Source organism: Sapajus apella, unplaced genomic scaffold (genome assembly GCF_009761245.1).
Source record: "Sapajus apella isolate SASKATOON/1434 unplaced genomic scaffold, GSC_monkey_1.0 scaffold74, whole genome shotgun sequence".
NCBI lineage: Eukaryota > Metazoa > Chordata > Mammalia > Primates > Cebidae > Sapajus > Sapajus apella.
Window position 1 is genome coordinate 8,505,855 of NW_022437014.1, and position 15,228 is coordinate 8,521,082.

Sequence of the window (15,228 nt, forward strand, 5' to 3'; positions counted from 1 at the left end):
AGGTGTGAGCCGCTGTGCCCAGCCTAATGTCTATATACTCTATCTAGATTTACCAGTTTTTAACATTTTTTAACGCATTTGCTTTATGATTCCCTCTTTATACATATATAGTAATTATTTTCGTATTTTATAATAATAATTTTATTTTGCTGAACTATTTGAGAGCAAGTGGCAAGCATCATGACCCTTTATCAATTAACGCTTAAGAACAAGGAGATGCTCTTACATAACCAAAGTATGAATACCAAATTCAGAAAATTTAACATTGATAGACTACTATCGTAATATATGGTTAATATTTCAAACTTTACCACTTGTTCCAATGATAGCCTTTATAGTATCCCCCACTTGCCCTGATTCCAGGACCCAATTCAAGATCATGCATTGCATTTAGTTTATGTGGTTAAGTCTCCTTTAATTGGAAAAAGTTCCGTAGTCTTTTTTTTTTCCCCACGACATTGACATTTTTGAAGAACACAAGCCAGTAGTCTTTTAACCTGTTTCCAAATACAGGTTTGTCGGATTGTTTTCTCATTGTTAGATTCAGGTTATACATTTTAGACAGTAATACTCTATAAGTGATGTTGTGTGCTCAAGGAAATCACAGCAAAAAGTATTATCAGTTTGTCCCAAACTTGGTGATACTAACTTTGATGACCTGGTTAAGGTGGTGTCTACCAAAGTTCTCCGCTTCAGAATTATTATAGTTACCGTTTTTTCTTTTGTAATTTATAAGCCTGCATGGAGATACTTTGAGCCTATTTAAATATTCTATTCGAGGTCAAACTTCCATTCACAGGTTTTATCATCCACTAATAATTCTTACCTGAATCAGTTATTAATAAAGATTGCAAAATGCTGAATTTTCTATTTGCTACATTTTTTAGTTATCATTTAGCTATAATGAAATTCTTTTCCTAGCACTATGGATTCTAATTTTACTTAATGGGTTATAATTCAGGTTGTTCCAGATTTAGCCAAGGGAGCCTTTCCAAAATGGCTTTTATGTTCTTTTGATATGGCCTCACCATTTCTTGAGCACTTTTTCACCTTCTGACATGACAAGGTATCCTAGGCTCATGTTAATTTTTCCCTGCGCCAACCCTGGAATTGGCCATTTCTACAAGGGTTTCTCATTTCTTTTAGTGGGAAATAATATTTAGAAACCAAGATCCAGGTATTAGATATGTACTCACTGCTGCTGGGGAGTATATAATGAATATCTTTAAAGGCAAAGTCAAATAACTCTTAAGCTGCAAACCAGAAAGTGATAAAAGACCTCTGAGGATCCTAAATGGAAATCCCAACTCAGCCATGTATTAGATATATCACTTTGGGAAAATTAAGCTCTTTAAAGTTAACTACATTTATGTGTATTAACTCAAATCTTCATAAAATCCCGCAAGAGATTATTATTCCCAATTTATTGCTGAGGAAAATGGTAACAATAATGTCTTCCGGATTTTGTGAGGATTAGATAATGTATACAATTTTCATTTTTTTTTGTTTGTTTTTTTGAGATGGAATCTCACTCTGTCACCTAGGCTGGGGTATAGTGATGCGATCTCAGCTTACTGCAACCTCTGCCTCCCAGGTTCAAGTGATTTTCGTGCCTCAGCCTCCTGAGTAGCCAGACTACAGGCATGTGCCACCACACCTGGCTAATTTTTGTAATCTTAGTAGAGATGGGGTTTTCTTGTATTGGCCAGGCTGGTCTCCATCTCCTGACCTCAAATGATATACCCGCCTCGGCCTCCCAAATTGCTGGTATTACAGGCATGAGCTACTGTGCCCAACTGATAATATATATATAAATTTATCAGTGTGTAATAAGTACTCAGGACATGATCTATATTTAATAGTTCACTACCCAGTTTTTATTCATAAGCTAGCTCCATAGACTTCTACTGAAAACTCCCAGGCCGGGTGCAGTGGCTCACGCCTGTAATCCCAGCACTTTGGGAGGCCGAGGTGGGCGGATCACAAGGTCAAGAGATTGAGACCATAGTGAAACCCCGTCTCTACTAAAAAATACAAAAATTAACTGGGCGTGGCAGCACGCACCTGTAGTCCTAGCTACTCGGGAGGCTGAGGCAGGAGAATTGCTTGAACCTGGGAGGTGGAGATTGCAGTGAGCCAAGATAGTGCCACTGCACTCCAGCCTGGCGCCTGGCGACACAGTGAGACTGTCTCAATAAAAAAAAAAATAAATAAAAAGAAAGAAAACTCCCTTATAATTTTAACACATTGAGTTATCTGGTTTCTGAGTGCAGTAGATTGGAAGATATGTCAAAATAAAATATAGGTAGGATTAGTAAATGTAGTCAGTGAGTCACACAGCTGAGAAGTCTAGGAGAAAAAAATGAAGGATTAAAACCAGAAAAATATAATGAGCTAAATGGTTTTGAGCCATTTAATAAGAGCTAATAGCTCTGTATACTTTAGTAAACTGCAACATTATCAATCATTATCAACATAATGGTAATTATGGCAATATTACCAAACATTATCATTGCAGGGTATCTTCAAGAAGTTGTCAGATTCAATGTATATTCATTAAGAGCTCAAATGGGAGTACGTAGTTATTTTTATTTTTAAAACTATAGGCTTTGCCGGGTGCGGTGTCTCACACCTGTAATCCCAGCACTTTGACAGGCTGAGGCGGGCGGATCACTGGAGATCAGGAGTTCAAAACCAGCCTGGCCAACATGGTGAAATCCTGTCTCTATTAAAAATACGAAAATTAGCTGGAGTAGTGGTGCATGCCTGTAATCCCAGCTAGTCAGGAGGCTAAGGCAGGAGAATTGCTTGAACCTGGGAGGTGGAGGTTGAGGTTGCAGTGAACCGAGATCATGCCACTGCACTGTATCCTGGGTGACAAAGCGAGACTCCATCTCAAAAAATAATAATAATTATATATATATGCACTTAAAATTTGTTGACACATAAGGGTAAACTTTAGTTACCCAGATAAGTTACCTAAATAAACCCCTAGGTGTGTTTTAATGAGATATCTTCATAGCAAGTTAAAAAATTAAAGTTATATTATCTGGCATTAAAATGGAAGGGTGGTCTTCCAAAAAAAAAAAAAGTATTTGGCAAAATAAGTACTTAACGGTGTGTAATTAGGTTTTTCTGTCCCAGGTGGTGGTGGTATGAGAGCCTAAGTCCAAGCACTCATTAATCTAGTCAAGTGAACTCAGAGTTACCTAGATAGCTCAGGACTACATACTTCTGTGAGGCTAAGGAGGGACCCATGTCTTCAATTACAGTAAGAATGAAGAGGCTACCACCTAAGGGTAATCCATTAGAAATTGAATTGACCATATTAAATGCACAATACTTTGTATCAAATAATAGTTTGTGTTAGGATAATGATCAAGTTATTCTAACTTTTAGTACCGAAGATGAAAAGGAAGAAGAAAGTAGTGAAGAGGAAGACGAAGACAAGCGGCGTCTCAATGATGAGTTACTAGGAAAAGTTGTAAGTGTGGTGTCTACAACTGAGAGGACTGAATGGTATCCTGCTTTGGTAAGTAAGGCTTCTTTGCAAAGTTAATCAGCCCTCTAAATATTTGTTTAAAGTGGATTTTTTTAAAGCATTTAAAATATTTTGAAAGTATTAAACAAATTTGTACTTTATTGGAGATTTTTTAATTGAATAATCATAGTCAGGTCCAGAATACTTCACTGTCTTCTTTGGCTATTCTCTTTCTTTTAATTCTCTGTAACCTTTTATTGAGCTGTTTTATATTTCTTCCCTCTATTCCCATTATCATGGGTTCCCTTAACTTGATTCTTGAATTCTTTCTTCACTATTAATTCAGACTAATTTTCCAGAACTAACTTTTTTTATTTTTTGAGGGGAAGTCTCGATCTGTCGCTAGGCTGAAGTGTGGTGGTGTGATCTCAGCTCACTGCAACCTCTGTCTCCCGAGTATCTGGGATTACAGGCACACGTCACCATGCCCAGCTAATTTTTCTATTTTTAGTAGAGATGGGATTTCACCATGTTAGCCAGAATGGCTCTCGATCTCTTGACCTTGTGATCCTCCCACCTTGGCCTCCCAAACTGCTGGGATTACAGAGGTGAGCCACCACTCCCGGCCCCAGAACTAACTTTTATAGAGAAATCTTTTTTCTCCCTTTTTTTTGAGGCAGGGTCTCACTCTGTTGCCCAGGCTGGAGAGCAATGATGTGAGCACAACTCAGTGCAGCTTCGGCCTCCTAGGCTCAGGCATTCTTCCTGTTTCAGCCTCCCAAGCAGCTGTAACTACAGGCATGCACCTCCATACTTCTCTTTTTATTTTTTACTTTTTGTAGAGATGTAGACTCACGATATTGCCCAGGCCAGTCCCAAACTCTTGGGCTCAAGCAATCTTCTCCCTTTGGCCTCCCAAAGGGCTGGGATTACAGGGCTGAGAAGTCTTTTTAAAATATGGATTTAGTCATGATAGTCCCATTCTCAAATATAAAAACCTTCAACAAGTCTGCCTAATTGATCAGTTCAGCATTTTTTAAATGGATGTTTGAGGCCATCCCTGGCTCTTAGTTTATATTCTGTTTTTAGTATAAACTCAAGTTCTTTAATTGCCCCATTTTTAAGATACCTCACTCCTCTAAGCCTTTATCCCTGCCTTAAATTAATTAGTATTTACTGAGGATCTGCAGTGAGTTCGGCTTTGTTCTAAGTTCCTTAGAGGGTAAACAAATATGAGGCTTAACTGTATTGCCCTCAAGAAGCTTACTATAGACATCTAAGAGATTACGTAGTTATTAAAGATTATATAGTAAATTTAGAAAAACTTTGGTACACAGTGGATTAAGAAAGGGTGTATGGAAAAGGAGGGGTTTACCTAAATTTTAAGGAAGATTTTGGAAATGGCATGTTTTAGGTGAGTTGGTAGAGAAAGCCAATTTTTGCTTACACAGATAAGGAATAATAAGAGAGAGACGAGAATTATTTCAGAGTGGAATAAAAAATAATTGATAATTAATGCCTGTCTCTTCTCTTCCAATTCCTATACTTCCTCCTCCACTCCTTTATCACCTCTTAAATATCTCTTAAAGTTCAATTCAAGTCCTACCCTTTTTGTAGGGTCTCTCTTAAATACTCTTTGTTTTGTTTTGTTTTGTTTTGTTTTGTTTTTGAGAGAGGGTCTCTGTCACCCAGGCCGGAGTGCAGTGATGTGATCACAGCTCACTGCAGCCTCCACCTCCCTGGGCTCAGGTGATCCTCCCACCTCAGCCTCCTGAGTAGCTTGGGACCACAGGTGTGTGCCACCACACCTGGCTAATTTTTGTATCTTTTGTAGGGACAAGGTTTTGCCGTTGGCCAGGCTGGTCTCAAACTCCTGGGCTCAAACGATGGCCTTGGCCTCCCAAGGTGCTGGGATCACTGGTGTGAGCCATTGTGCCTGGCCCCTAAGTACTCTTAACATAAGTATGTCCCTTTGGATTTTGGTATCACTTATCTCTAATAATAATTGTGGCACAAAATGTGTTCCAAATCAGATTATAATCCTGTAAATAGCTGAAAGTATATTTTTAGGTTTCTGTGTGCATGTAAATGTATCACTCAGTTCCTAGATAATAATTTATATGGGAAAATTCTGAAAGTCCCTTGAACCTTTCAGTTACATAGAAAAATAAGTAGATTTGCCAAGAGTTTTTTTTTTTTTTTTAAATAACAAATTTCTTTATTTACTCAGTAGATTTATCATAATTTACCAGGGGATATTGAAAATAAAAAATGAGTAAGACACTATTCTTACAGTTGATGATATTCTCTATAATGCACAGAATAATCCAAGTAGCGGTAATATAAAACAATACGTGTTCAATATTAGGACTCCCTGGCCTGAGAGATTACATTTATTTGAGGAAAATTCAGAAAGCCTTCACAAAGCAGGTGCTTTTGAGCTGAGCTTTGAAGGGTTTAAAGATAGTAGGCAAAGCTTCACTAGAGGAAACAAAAAAAAATAGGTTAAAAAAATAGCAATGGGTTTGTTCATGGAACTGTTTGCTCTGGGAATTCATTTTGGCTAAATATTACATGTGAATAGGGGAGGAATAAGAAATATACCAGCAAACATAATTTGAATCTAGGGCAGAAGAGTCTTTAAAAGTTCATCTAAAAATTTGGACATAATTCTGGAGAGAATTTTGCAGAGGAGTGATGTTATTTGAGCTACATATTTAGGAATGTGAATGAGGAAGTGGTATGTTGCTGGAAAGATTGGAGGTGGCAGGAATCTATTTGAAGGCCATTAAATAGTTCATAGGTGAGATATTTAGACCTTGGGTTATGCCTACTCATCCTTTAAAATTTTCCTTAAGCTTTTCCTGCCACACCTTTTTCTTGCCCAGGTTAGGTGAAATCTTCCTCCTCCATGTTTTCATATTATGTGCCTAGTGGTATCACTGTACTTATCCTCCATTGTGTTGTTTTTGTGTATATTTTTATGTTTGCTCCTTCAGTACGCTGTTAGCTCCTTGAGGGTTGGCACAGCTATAGTATTAGTCTAATAATTACCAGTAGGCCAGGTATGGTGGCTCACACCTGTAATCCCAGCACTTTGGGAGACTGAGGCAGGCAGATAGATCACAAGGTCCAGAGATCGAGACCATCCTGGCCAACATGGTAAAACCCTGTCTCTACTAAAAATACAAAAATTATCAGGGCGTGGTGGCGCCTTGAGGCAAGAGAATAGCTTGAATCTGGGAGGCGGAGGTTGCAGTGAGCTGAGATGGTGCCACTGCACTCCAGCCTGGCGACAGAGTGAGACTCGGTCTCAAGAAAAAAAATAATAATAATTACCAGCACCTAGCAAACAAACAAAAAATATTTACTTCCATCTAGTGTTAAGACAGCGTATGTGTCTGCCAAGGCTATTCAATTATCTGGATATACACTGTTCAGTATGATAACCATGAACCCTATGTGGCCATTTAAGTTTAAATGTAACTAAATTAAAATATAATAGAATTAAAAATTCAGTCTCTCAGTTGTACCAGCCACATTTCAAGCGCTTAGAACCATGTGACTCACTGCTACTGTATTGGGTAGTGCAGATGTAGAACATTTCCGTCAGTGCACAGAGGTCTGTGAATGGTGCTGGAATGTAGCAGAGAGAGACTAGTGTTAGGGAAGAGCACAAACATACATTTCATCAATTGTTTATAAAATCTATAAAGAATACAGAGATGATTTACTAATGATACTTTTAAGATATTATTTTCAGAAGTTAAGAAATTAAGTTCTTTGTTGATTTTTTAACTTGTTTTAATTACTAAGAATTGTACATATCTTGGTTAAAAAGAAAAAAAGCTAACATAGGTTTTTTTTAAAATGACCAGATTTCAGAATAGATCTTTATTCAAGTATATTTTTAAAAATTATATGCCAAATTTTCATCACAGATTATGCATTTTGTTTTTTGGACAATAAATGAAGTATTATTTAGCTTAGAATAAATCCTGATATTTTTAAAGTGCTGGTTACATTTTGATTTACTTTTTTTTTTTTTTTTGAGATGGTGACTCACTCTGTCACCCAGGCTGGAGTGCAGTGGCTTGATCTTGGCTCACTGCAGCCCCCACCTCATGGGGTCACTTGAGCGCAACCTTTCGAGTAGCTGGGACTGTAGGCACACGCCACCACACCAGGCTAATTTTTGGTATTTTTGGTAGAGACACAGTCTCACTATGCCGCCCAGGCTGGTCTTAAACTTTTGAGCTCAATCCATCTGCCCACCTTGACCTCCCAAAGTGCTGGGATTACATGTGTGAGTCACTATGCCTGGACCTGTATTTCATTAATTATTCATTTTATAATCTAATGACTATGGATAAACTGAATTTCTAGACAGTCAATGTGCTAAACAAAATATAAGCATATCTTTTTGTGTAAGTAATTCATTAATAATGGAAGCTATTTATAATGAAGCTTTTTTTTTTGTAAGATATAATCTGAGAAGTTCGGGGATTCAGAATTGTTCTTTTGAAAAATATTCTTTTTCTGAGCACAGGAAGTAGGAATCAATCTGTTCTTACTTTATATTTCAGGTAGTATCTCCCAGCTGTAATGATGACATCACCGTGAAAAAGGATCAGTGTTTAGTTCGATCATTTATTGATTCTAAATTGTGAGTAATGAATCCTTTAATGATGTTACATGGGAAGGAAAAAAACGGAATTACAATGATAGAGCCCTCCCCCACCAAAACTTTATTTTTAAAAGTCTAACCATTCATGAACTGAGAAGTTGTGACCTAATATGTTTTGACTTTTTGTAATGTAGGATATTTTTCACTGATAAATTTTATATAAAAACTGTGAACAACATTACGCGAGAACGAGATAAAGAACAGTTTTTTGGTGGTGGTTGTTTTTTAGCGGTATTGATTTTTTTTCCTTAATTGTAAAATCCTGTATTTTTATCATGTGTAGCATGTGACATTTACTATTAACTACAAAGCTTATTTTTTAATCTATATTACTGGAGCAACTATTTTGACTTTTTTCATGATTGAAATTCAGACTTTTAGAAACCCTTTCATAAACTCATCTCTGCTTTATAATTTAAAAAAGTGAAATTAAAAATTTTTGAGTTATAGTTCTCTGTGAAAAATTTAATACAATAATATGTCTTACAGCTATAAAAACATTTCAATATTCCTATCTGGTAAATGCACTTTTTTACTAAAATGAAAAATAAATTTCAGAAGTATTAAAATAGCATTGTTGTCTACAAGTGTTGAAAACATCATGCTGATATAAATTATCCCATACTATCTGTAGGAGGATTATATAATCAGTGTACCAAATTGAGTATATAAAACTTTAGAACTAAGATAACTAGCTTTGCCTGTATTACCTCTTCTTACCTTTTATTAAGGACTGAGATAAAAACATTTGATAGGCAATATTTTGATTTTGAGGTTTTTATTTTTCTGTATGTTAGCATGGACTATTTAAGTGATAATTTTTATTGAATAAGTTGTTCTCCCTTCTTCTCTATAATTAGTTACTCTATAGCAAGAAAGGACATTAAGGAAGTAGATATTCTCAGTCTACCAGAATCTGAGCTCTCCACTAAACCAGGTAAGATAAGATGAATTATGCTATTGTTTTATGTTGTGGCTCTATATGGAAAGTAGCAAATAAAGCCAGACTGATATTCTTTGGTGCCATTTTAACTGTTTAGAGTTGATACTCTTATTTGATTTTTTTTTTAATGTCTAGATATATTTGATTTGTGATTATTAGCTAAGTTTAACTTTTCATATTTTATCATTAAGATTTTTCACAGTATTCCATAAAGTAATAACAAATGTTCATATAACATTATAACTTATGAAATATGTTCAGGCTTACTGTATCATTTTATAAATGACAGCTGAATTTGAATTCAGGTCTTCTGATTCTGAATGCCATGCCTTTTCTATTGTTCCGTGCTGCTAATTCCATAGCAACTGCTGAAGTACATTTTCATTTTTAGGGCTTCAGAAAGCAGGCATCTTCTTAAAAACTAGAGTTGTTCCTGATAGTTGGAAAATGGATATAAGTGAAATCCTTGAGTCATCCAGTAGTGATGATGAAGATGGCCCAGTTGAAGAAAATGATGAAGAGAAGGAAAAGGAGGCCAAAAAGGCAGAAGAAGAGGTGGTAGGTGTACTTTGTTTGTAACAAATAAAAACATCTTAATACTCTCTAGTGAAAATACCTTCATATATTTTTTCCTCTGTTTAGATTCTCTGTTATTTGTTTCTGTCCATTTCTAGCATTCCTTGCTTTGGGTGTTGAGAAAGCTCTTTGGCTTATAGCATAGTGTGTAAATCAGAACTAATTTTTAGTAAGAGGTTACTAGAAAATACTTTTTAGGTTAATTAATCAACAAGTGCAAACTGTTTTTTTCTGGATCTTTTCCAAAACAACCCATGAGGAAAGAAATGTAATTTTTATGTATTTTACATGTGTTAACTCATTACCATATGAAGTAACTGTTACCCTACTTTAAAGGGAAGGAAAAGAAGGTTCAGAAAAGTTAAGTAACTTTTCCAAGCTGGCACAACTAAAATGGGTAGAACAGGGATTTGCACCCAGGTCTGGCCTGGTTAACTTCAAAACCTCTTTCAGAGATTTCACAATATTTTAAGGATAGTTAGGGTAAAAAAAATCTTATCCAAACCCCAAAGAAAATTTCATTTGGCAATTTGATAAATCATTGAAAAGATTTAGATTGTATGTTGTAAGTGCTAATGGTTTTCTTTGTAATATTGCCGTGTCATTTAAAATATGCATATAATTGTAGGAAATCTTTTATGGAGGACCGTGTGATTGCTTATATGAATACTGTTGTCTATTCTGCAGTGTTGTATCAAATAGGTTAAACTGTCTAGTATATTTTTGGTTGTTGTGGGTAAAAGGGCTTAGGGGCAAGACAAAGACAATGAATTTACTGAAAAGGGGGACCTATATTTCCCTGGAAAAATGTGGGATGCTTGTTTCTGTTTTAAATACACGAATATGAATTTATGAAATGAAATGAGTATACTCGTATGTAATGAAGGGCATATGCTATTTCTTTCCTTTTACTTCCCCTGCAGTATTTGTTTTTTTTACACTCTGAAATCAGAATGGCGGTTCATACTTACAGGCTGCCTACAGAGTTGCCATAGTAACGTGCTGTTGGTTTTAAGTGAGCATGCTCGGAAAGACAGGAAGGTTTAGCAGAGGCTTGGCAGGTTGCCAATGGAGGTTTGCCAGATGCTTTGAAATGGGCTGTCTTTCTTTTCCTTTCATGTAATGTCTGATTTTTATGTGGAAGAGAATGTAAGTAGTGCTGTATAACCCTGCGGATGCTATGCCCTAAGAGGGAAAGCAAATATTTGCAAGTCAGACTGAAAAATGTCCAGACCCTGTACTGATTAAGTAGAAGGGGAATCTAACCACTTTGCATTTGAAAGAAAATGCAGCATATAGGTAAGATATTTTTTGTATGTTTAGTTACCATTTTGATTGCCAAAAATGGAATTAAATAAGAATTTTAGGTATTGATGATGTAGCTGATATGTAAGGACTCATAACCAAGCGATATTCTTTCTTGTAAAAAAGACAGTAGGAGTCTATTTTTAGAATATCAATGGATGAAGGCTATTTTTCTAAAACGAGATAGATTTTGAAATGAAAATGGTAATGAGACAGTTTGGCAAAATTCAGGATTTAAAGTCAGAATATTACATGTGATTTTTATATTTTATCTGTATTTATTTATAGATTATATGTTTTCAGGATAAATAGGCCACATTTTCAGGGTGTGAACTGTTGCAAATCTGAGATTTAGCTTTTGTTTTTTAAATTAACATTAGTTAGGATCTTATATTGCCCTATATTGAAGAAAGATTAGTCTCTTTATTTTACTAATACTTTTAATTGGTGTCCCTTACAGAATGCATTTTCCCTACCCCCCACCCTCTATAAAACCCTGAAATTTTAAACAAAGAGGGTAAAAAGAGCTTTATAGAAAGTTGCAGAGGGTGGCTATAAAATAGTAAATTGTAAATAGTGCTCTTATTACAATAATTAATTTCATAAATATTGTAATGTTTTATGCAAGCTGTGGGAGTATACGTTAGTAAAAAAGAATGAAGAGCAGAGGCAAAGCTCTGTTACCTATTGTTTGCAGGTAATAGTAAATAAATTTTTAAAGATAAGGAAGCTTACAAGGATAGTATCTTAAAATGTGTCAACTAAATTATGAGCCTGTTAAAATTAAATGAAATAAGAAGCTTTTCATCTACTGAAAAATAACATTAAAATTACAGAATTTAGGAACTGATTCATATGGTTATTTATTTTTCAGATGATCAATTTCATAGCATGTTTTATTGAATTACTAAACTAATTCTTTTTCTCTGGCCAGACAGGACGATTTTCTTGAGTGAAATTTTGTTGCTTTAGAAAAAAATCAGCTGCATTTCTTGCTCTTGGGTTTGAGATTTAGTTGCTGAATCATTGTAACTTGTCTTGAACAGTTATTTTTTAAAAGTGTAGTATACTGGTAAACTGAAAAGCACTTTATATACAACAAAGAGGAAGGGAATGACTATGGTATAAAATAAATAAAAATCTGATAAGCCATGGCCTACCTGGCTTAGTCATTATGGGCCTTTACCACCATGTAGGTGAGGCTAAGTTGTTGTATTACATTACAGATCCGAGTCTTCCCTAAATGTAATGATGCTATGCTTTTCATGAAGATTCAGCGTTGCATTACAATAATCAAAAAGATCTTTTATAAGGCTCTCCAAACCACTATAACAATACTATACTCTGTCATTTTGTGTTTTTAGTATAGCAAGCAAATTTCATGCAGTAGAATCATACAAGTGTTAGATACTTCTGCAGTGTTAATGGGCAGTGAACGTTGTTTTTATATTTGATGCTTTGGGTATTTTAACTCACCTTAATAAGGAGATGTGAGATTCTGTGACTTTACACGAAAGAGCACCTTTTCCACTTAATATTAATTTGAATTCCTAAGTATTGGTAGTTCAGGATATGAGTACAAACATATATCTCATGCTGTTACTGTGTGGGAAAAGATTGAGGATCTGACAGAAAGTAGGTTTTATCTATATTGATGACTTTAAATTTGAACTCATTAATTACATTGAAAAAAGCCCTGGGGAATATTTTTATGGGTATTACTTAAATGTTTTTGTTAAGAAAATTTTGTATTAGAAAAGATATTACTGGATTTTCACCTTTGAAATTGATTTTAAAAAAACCTATAAACATGTAATCATATTAATTATTCATTTATTCCTGACATATTTACTTTGGATAAATATAGGAGAGTTTTCTAAGGGTAAAATAAATGGATGGTTGTTCATAAAATTGAGTATCAAGGGGAATGTGACTAGTCTTAGCTTTTTAAATCACTCTGGCTTATAATAAGTAGGCTTATATGTTGGGCCCTTTTAAAAACTCTTATAATTTCATATTTAGTAATGAAAATTTGAATTCAGTGAATTTTTAAAGAACTACTGCCATTTCTCTAATATTGGGAATCATCTAGGGACCACTGGTAGATTTAATGCCTACGATTGTATTCCACTGTTGTAAAAAATTATAAGTGCTTGAGTTTGTTTATTCATGGAAACATTAATATTATTTTGATGTTTAAATTCTGTTATTTGTGCATGCTTATGCCTTTTTGTGGACTGTAAAGGCATTTGTTGGTGATCATTCAAGATTACTTTAGGTATAAACTTAGAGTAAATGCTTCATAACTTAGGGAAACCATGCTAAGTTGGTAAAATTTAAAGAATATTTTAAATGTAATGCTAACATTTTAGGTATTATCTAATAACTTGAATTGGCAATGAAGCATTTCTAAGCAGATCCTAAAAAGCCAACCTTCCATGAATAATTGAGACTTTAGCTTGCAAACATGTATAACAACTGACTTGCTAAAATCTTAAAATTTAGCCCTTTAAGCAAACAAAAATGCCCTTACGTATTTAGCAGAGCCTTTCTTCACAGTGTTAGTATAAGACTCTAGCCCAGTTAGGGTCCTCTAATCAGATTAATAAGGATTCAACATGTATACACACAAATAGAGCTACATACAGCTATATTTTTATGTATTTTAAAAGATACTTTTATATCAATGCATTTTATAGTTGTGGTCATATGAGGGAGTTGATACTAAAAATCTCGGATTTGATTGCGTTTAAATGACATCTTGATTAAAATGTGTACCTTTTCAAATGGGGAAAAATTACTATGCTTAGTTAATTGATAACAATGCAAGAATCATGTAATTGTTTATTTTAGGCAGGCTGTTGTTAAAACTGTTTTCTGAAATATAAGTGTCTTACTGTGAATATATCATCTCTTATGGGAGCTCTGAAATTTTCTGTAGGTGTACAACAGAAAGGATAGTAGCATTGTGAACTTTATGATCACCAAATTTCACTGGGCCTTCAGCACTATTGGTCAATTCCCAATTTCTGTAAGCAAATCGTTATTTTATCCATTAAACCAATGACCCTATACCCATTCCACTACAACTTCATAAAGAAATTGGGAGCTTCAGATGCCAGCATGCTGTAAACCTGTTTGCCTGCTGTCTTTCCCCTAAGGCACAATTGATAGCTTTTGGTCCTCCTCTATGAGTCTCTCAGGTTATGCTCTAGATCTCATTTCCTTCTTCCTTTCAGGAAAAGACACAGATTATCAACTCTCTCTTTTCTTTCTTGCATCTTTAACTTACTCCTTTTGGTTGTATCCTTCTCATCAGCTTTTTAAAACATGCTTACATCTTTCCCAGCCTTCTGACAACCCCTCCATATTTCCTCCACTAGTCTTCGGACAACCTCTGTGCTTTCCTCTCCAGATAACTACATTCCTTCTTCATTCTCATGGGCAGATTGCTTAGAGTTACATACATTGTTCCTGAGCTCCCCTTCCCTCTTAGTTCACTGTAGTGTGTCTTGCTCTCCCACAACTAAAGCAACTTTAGGGGCACCAATGACTCCAACAAACTTTTATACTAAACCAAACAAATTTTTGTCTTGATCTTATTTGACTACTGAGTAGTATTCAGTACCTGTAACACACCTAACTTCTTAGAATGCTTGATATCCATGACATCATAATTTTTTGGCCTACTTCCTATCTAAAATGACTTCATATCTATATGTACATCAAAGGTGTCTTGTCTTAGCTCGTGATATTTATATTAAACTGCCAATGAGGTTTTCATCTTAAGTTGTATGTACTCAAACTCAGTATGTGCAAGACTGCATTCATCTTCTTTCTCCCTAAACCTATCCTTTTCCTGGCTGATGTTAATTCATTTTAATAGAAGCAACATCTACACAGCTGTCCAAGCTAGATACACATAAATCATCTTGATTATTCTTCTCTTATACCCCTGTCCAATCAGACACCCAGTCCTTTCTCTTCCACCTACTCGAATAGCTCTCAAATTTGCCCACTTCCTTTGGTTGCTTTTCTCTACCTTCTGTCAATCTTAGTCCAGGCCAGTGTTCTCTTTTACCTAGGCTAATGCAATAACAATAACAACTTAATTGTTCTTTCAGCATCCATCCTTGCTCTCCTCCAATCTATTCTCCATACTGGATCTACAATAGTTTTTTTTTTTTTTTTAGCTGAAAATATATACAGTATGTGATTCCTTTAGGAATAAAATAA

The 15,228-nt window shown here is 35.1% G+C and overlaps 1 protein-coding gene across 3 annotated transcripts in view; it reads left to right on the top strand.

The window, feature by feature from the left end:
• ARID4A (AT-rich interaction domain 4A) overlaps positions 1 to 15,228 on the top strand; it is a 70,927-nt gene that overhangs the window by 16,114 nt on the left and 39,585 nt on the right. For all 3 annotated transcript variants that reach the window (XM_032251183.1, XM_032251186.1, XM_032251184.1), the window contains exons 8-11: positions 3,400 to 3,532; positions 8,068 to 8,147; positions 9,029 to 9,105; positions 9,503 to 9,669. In XM_032251183.1, coding sequence (XP_032107074.1) covers positions 3,400 to 3,532; positions 8,068 to 8,147; positions 9,029 to 9,105; positions 9,503 to 9,669 — 457 coding nt within the window. The remainder of the gene's footprint in view (positions 1 to 3,399; positions 3,533 to 8,067; positions 8,148 to 9,028; positions 9,106 to 9,502; positions 9,670 to 15,228) is intronic.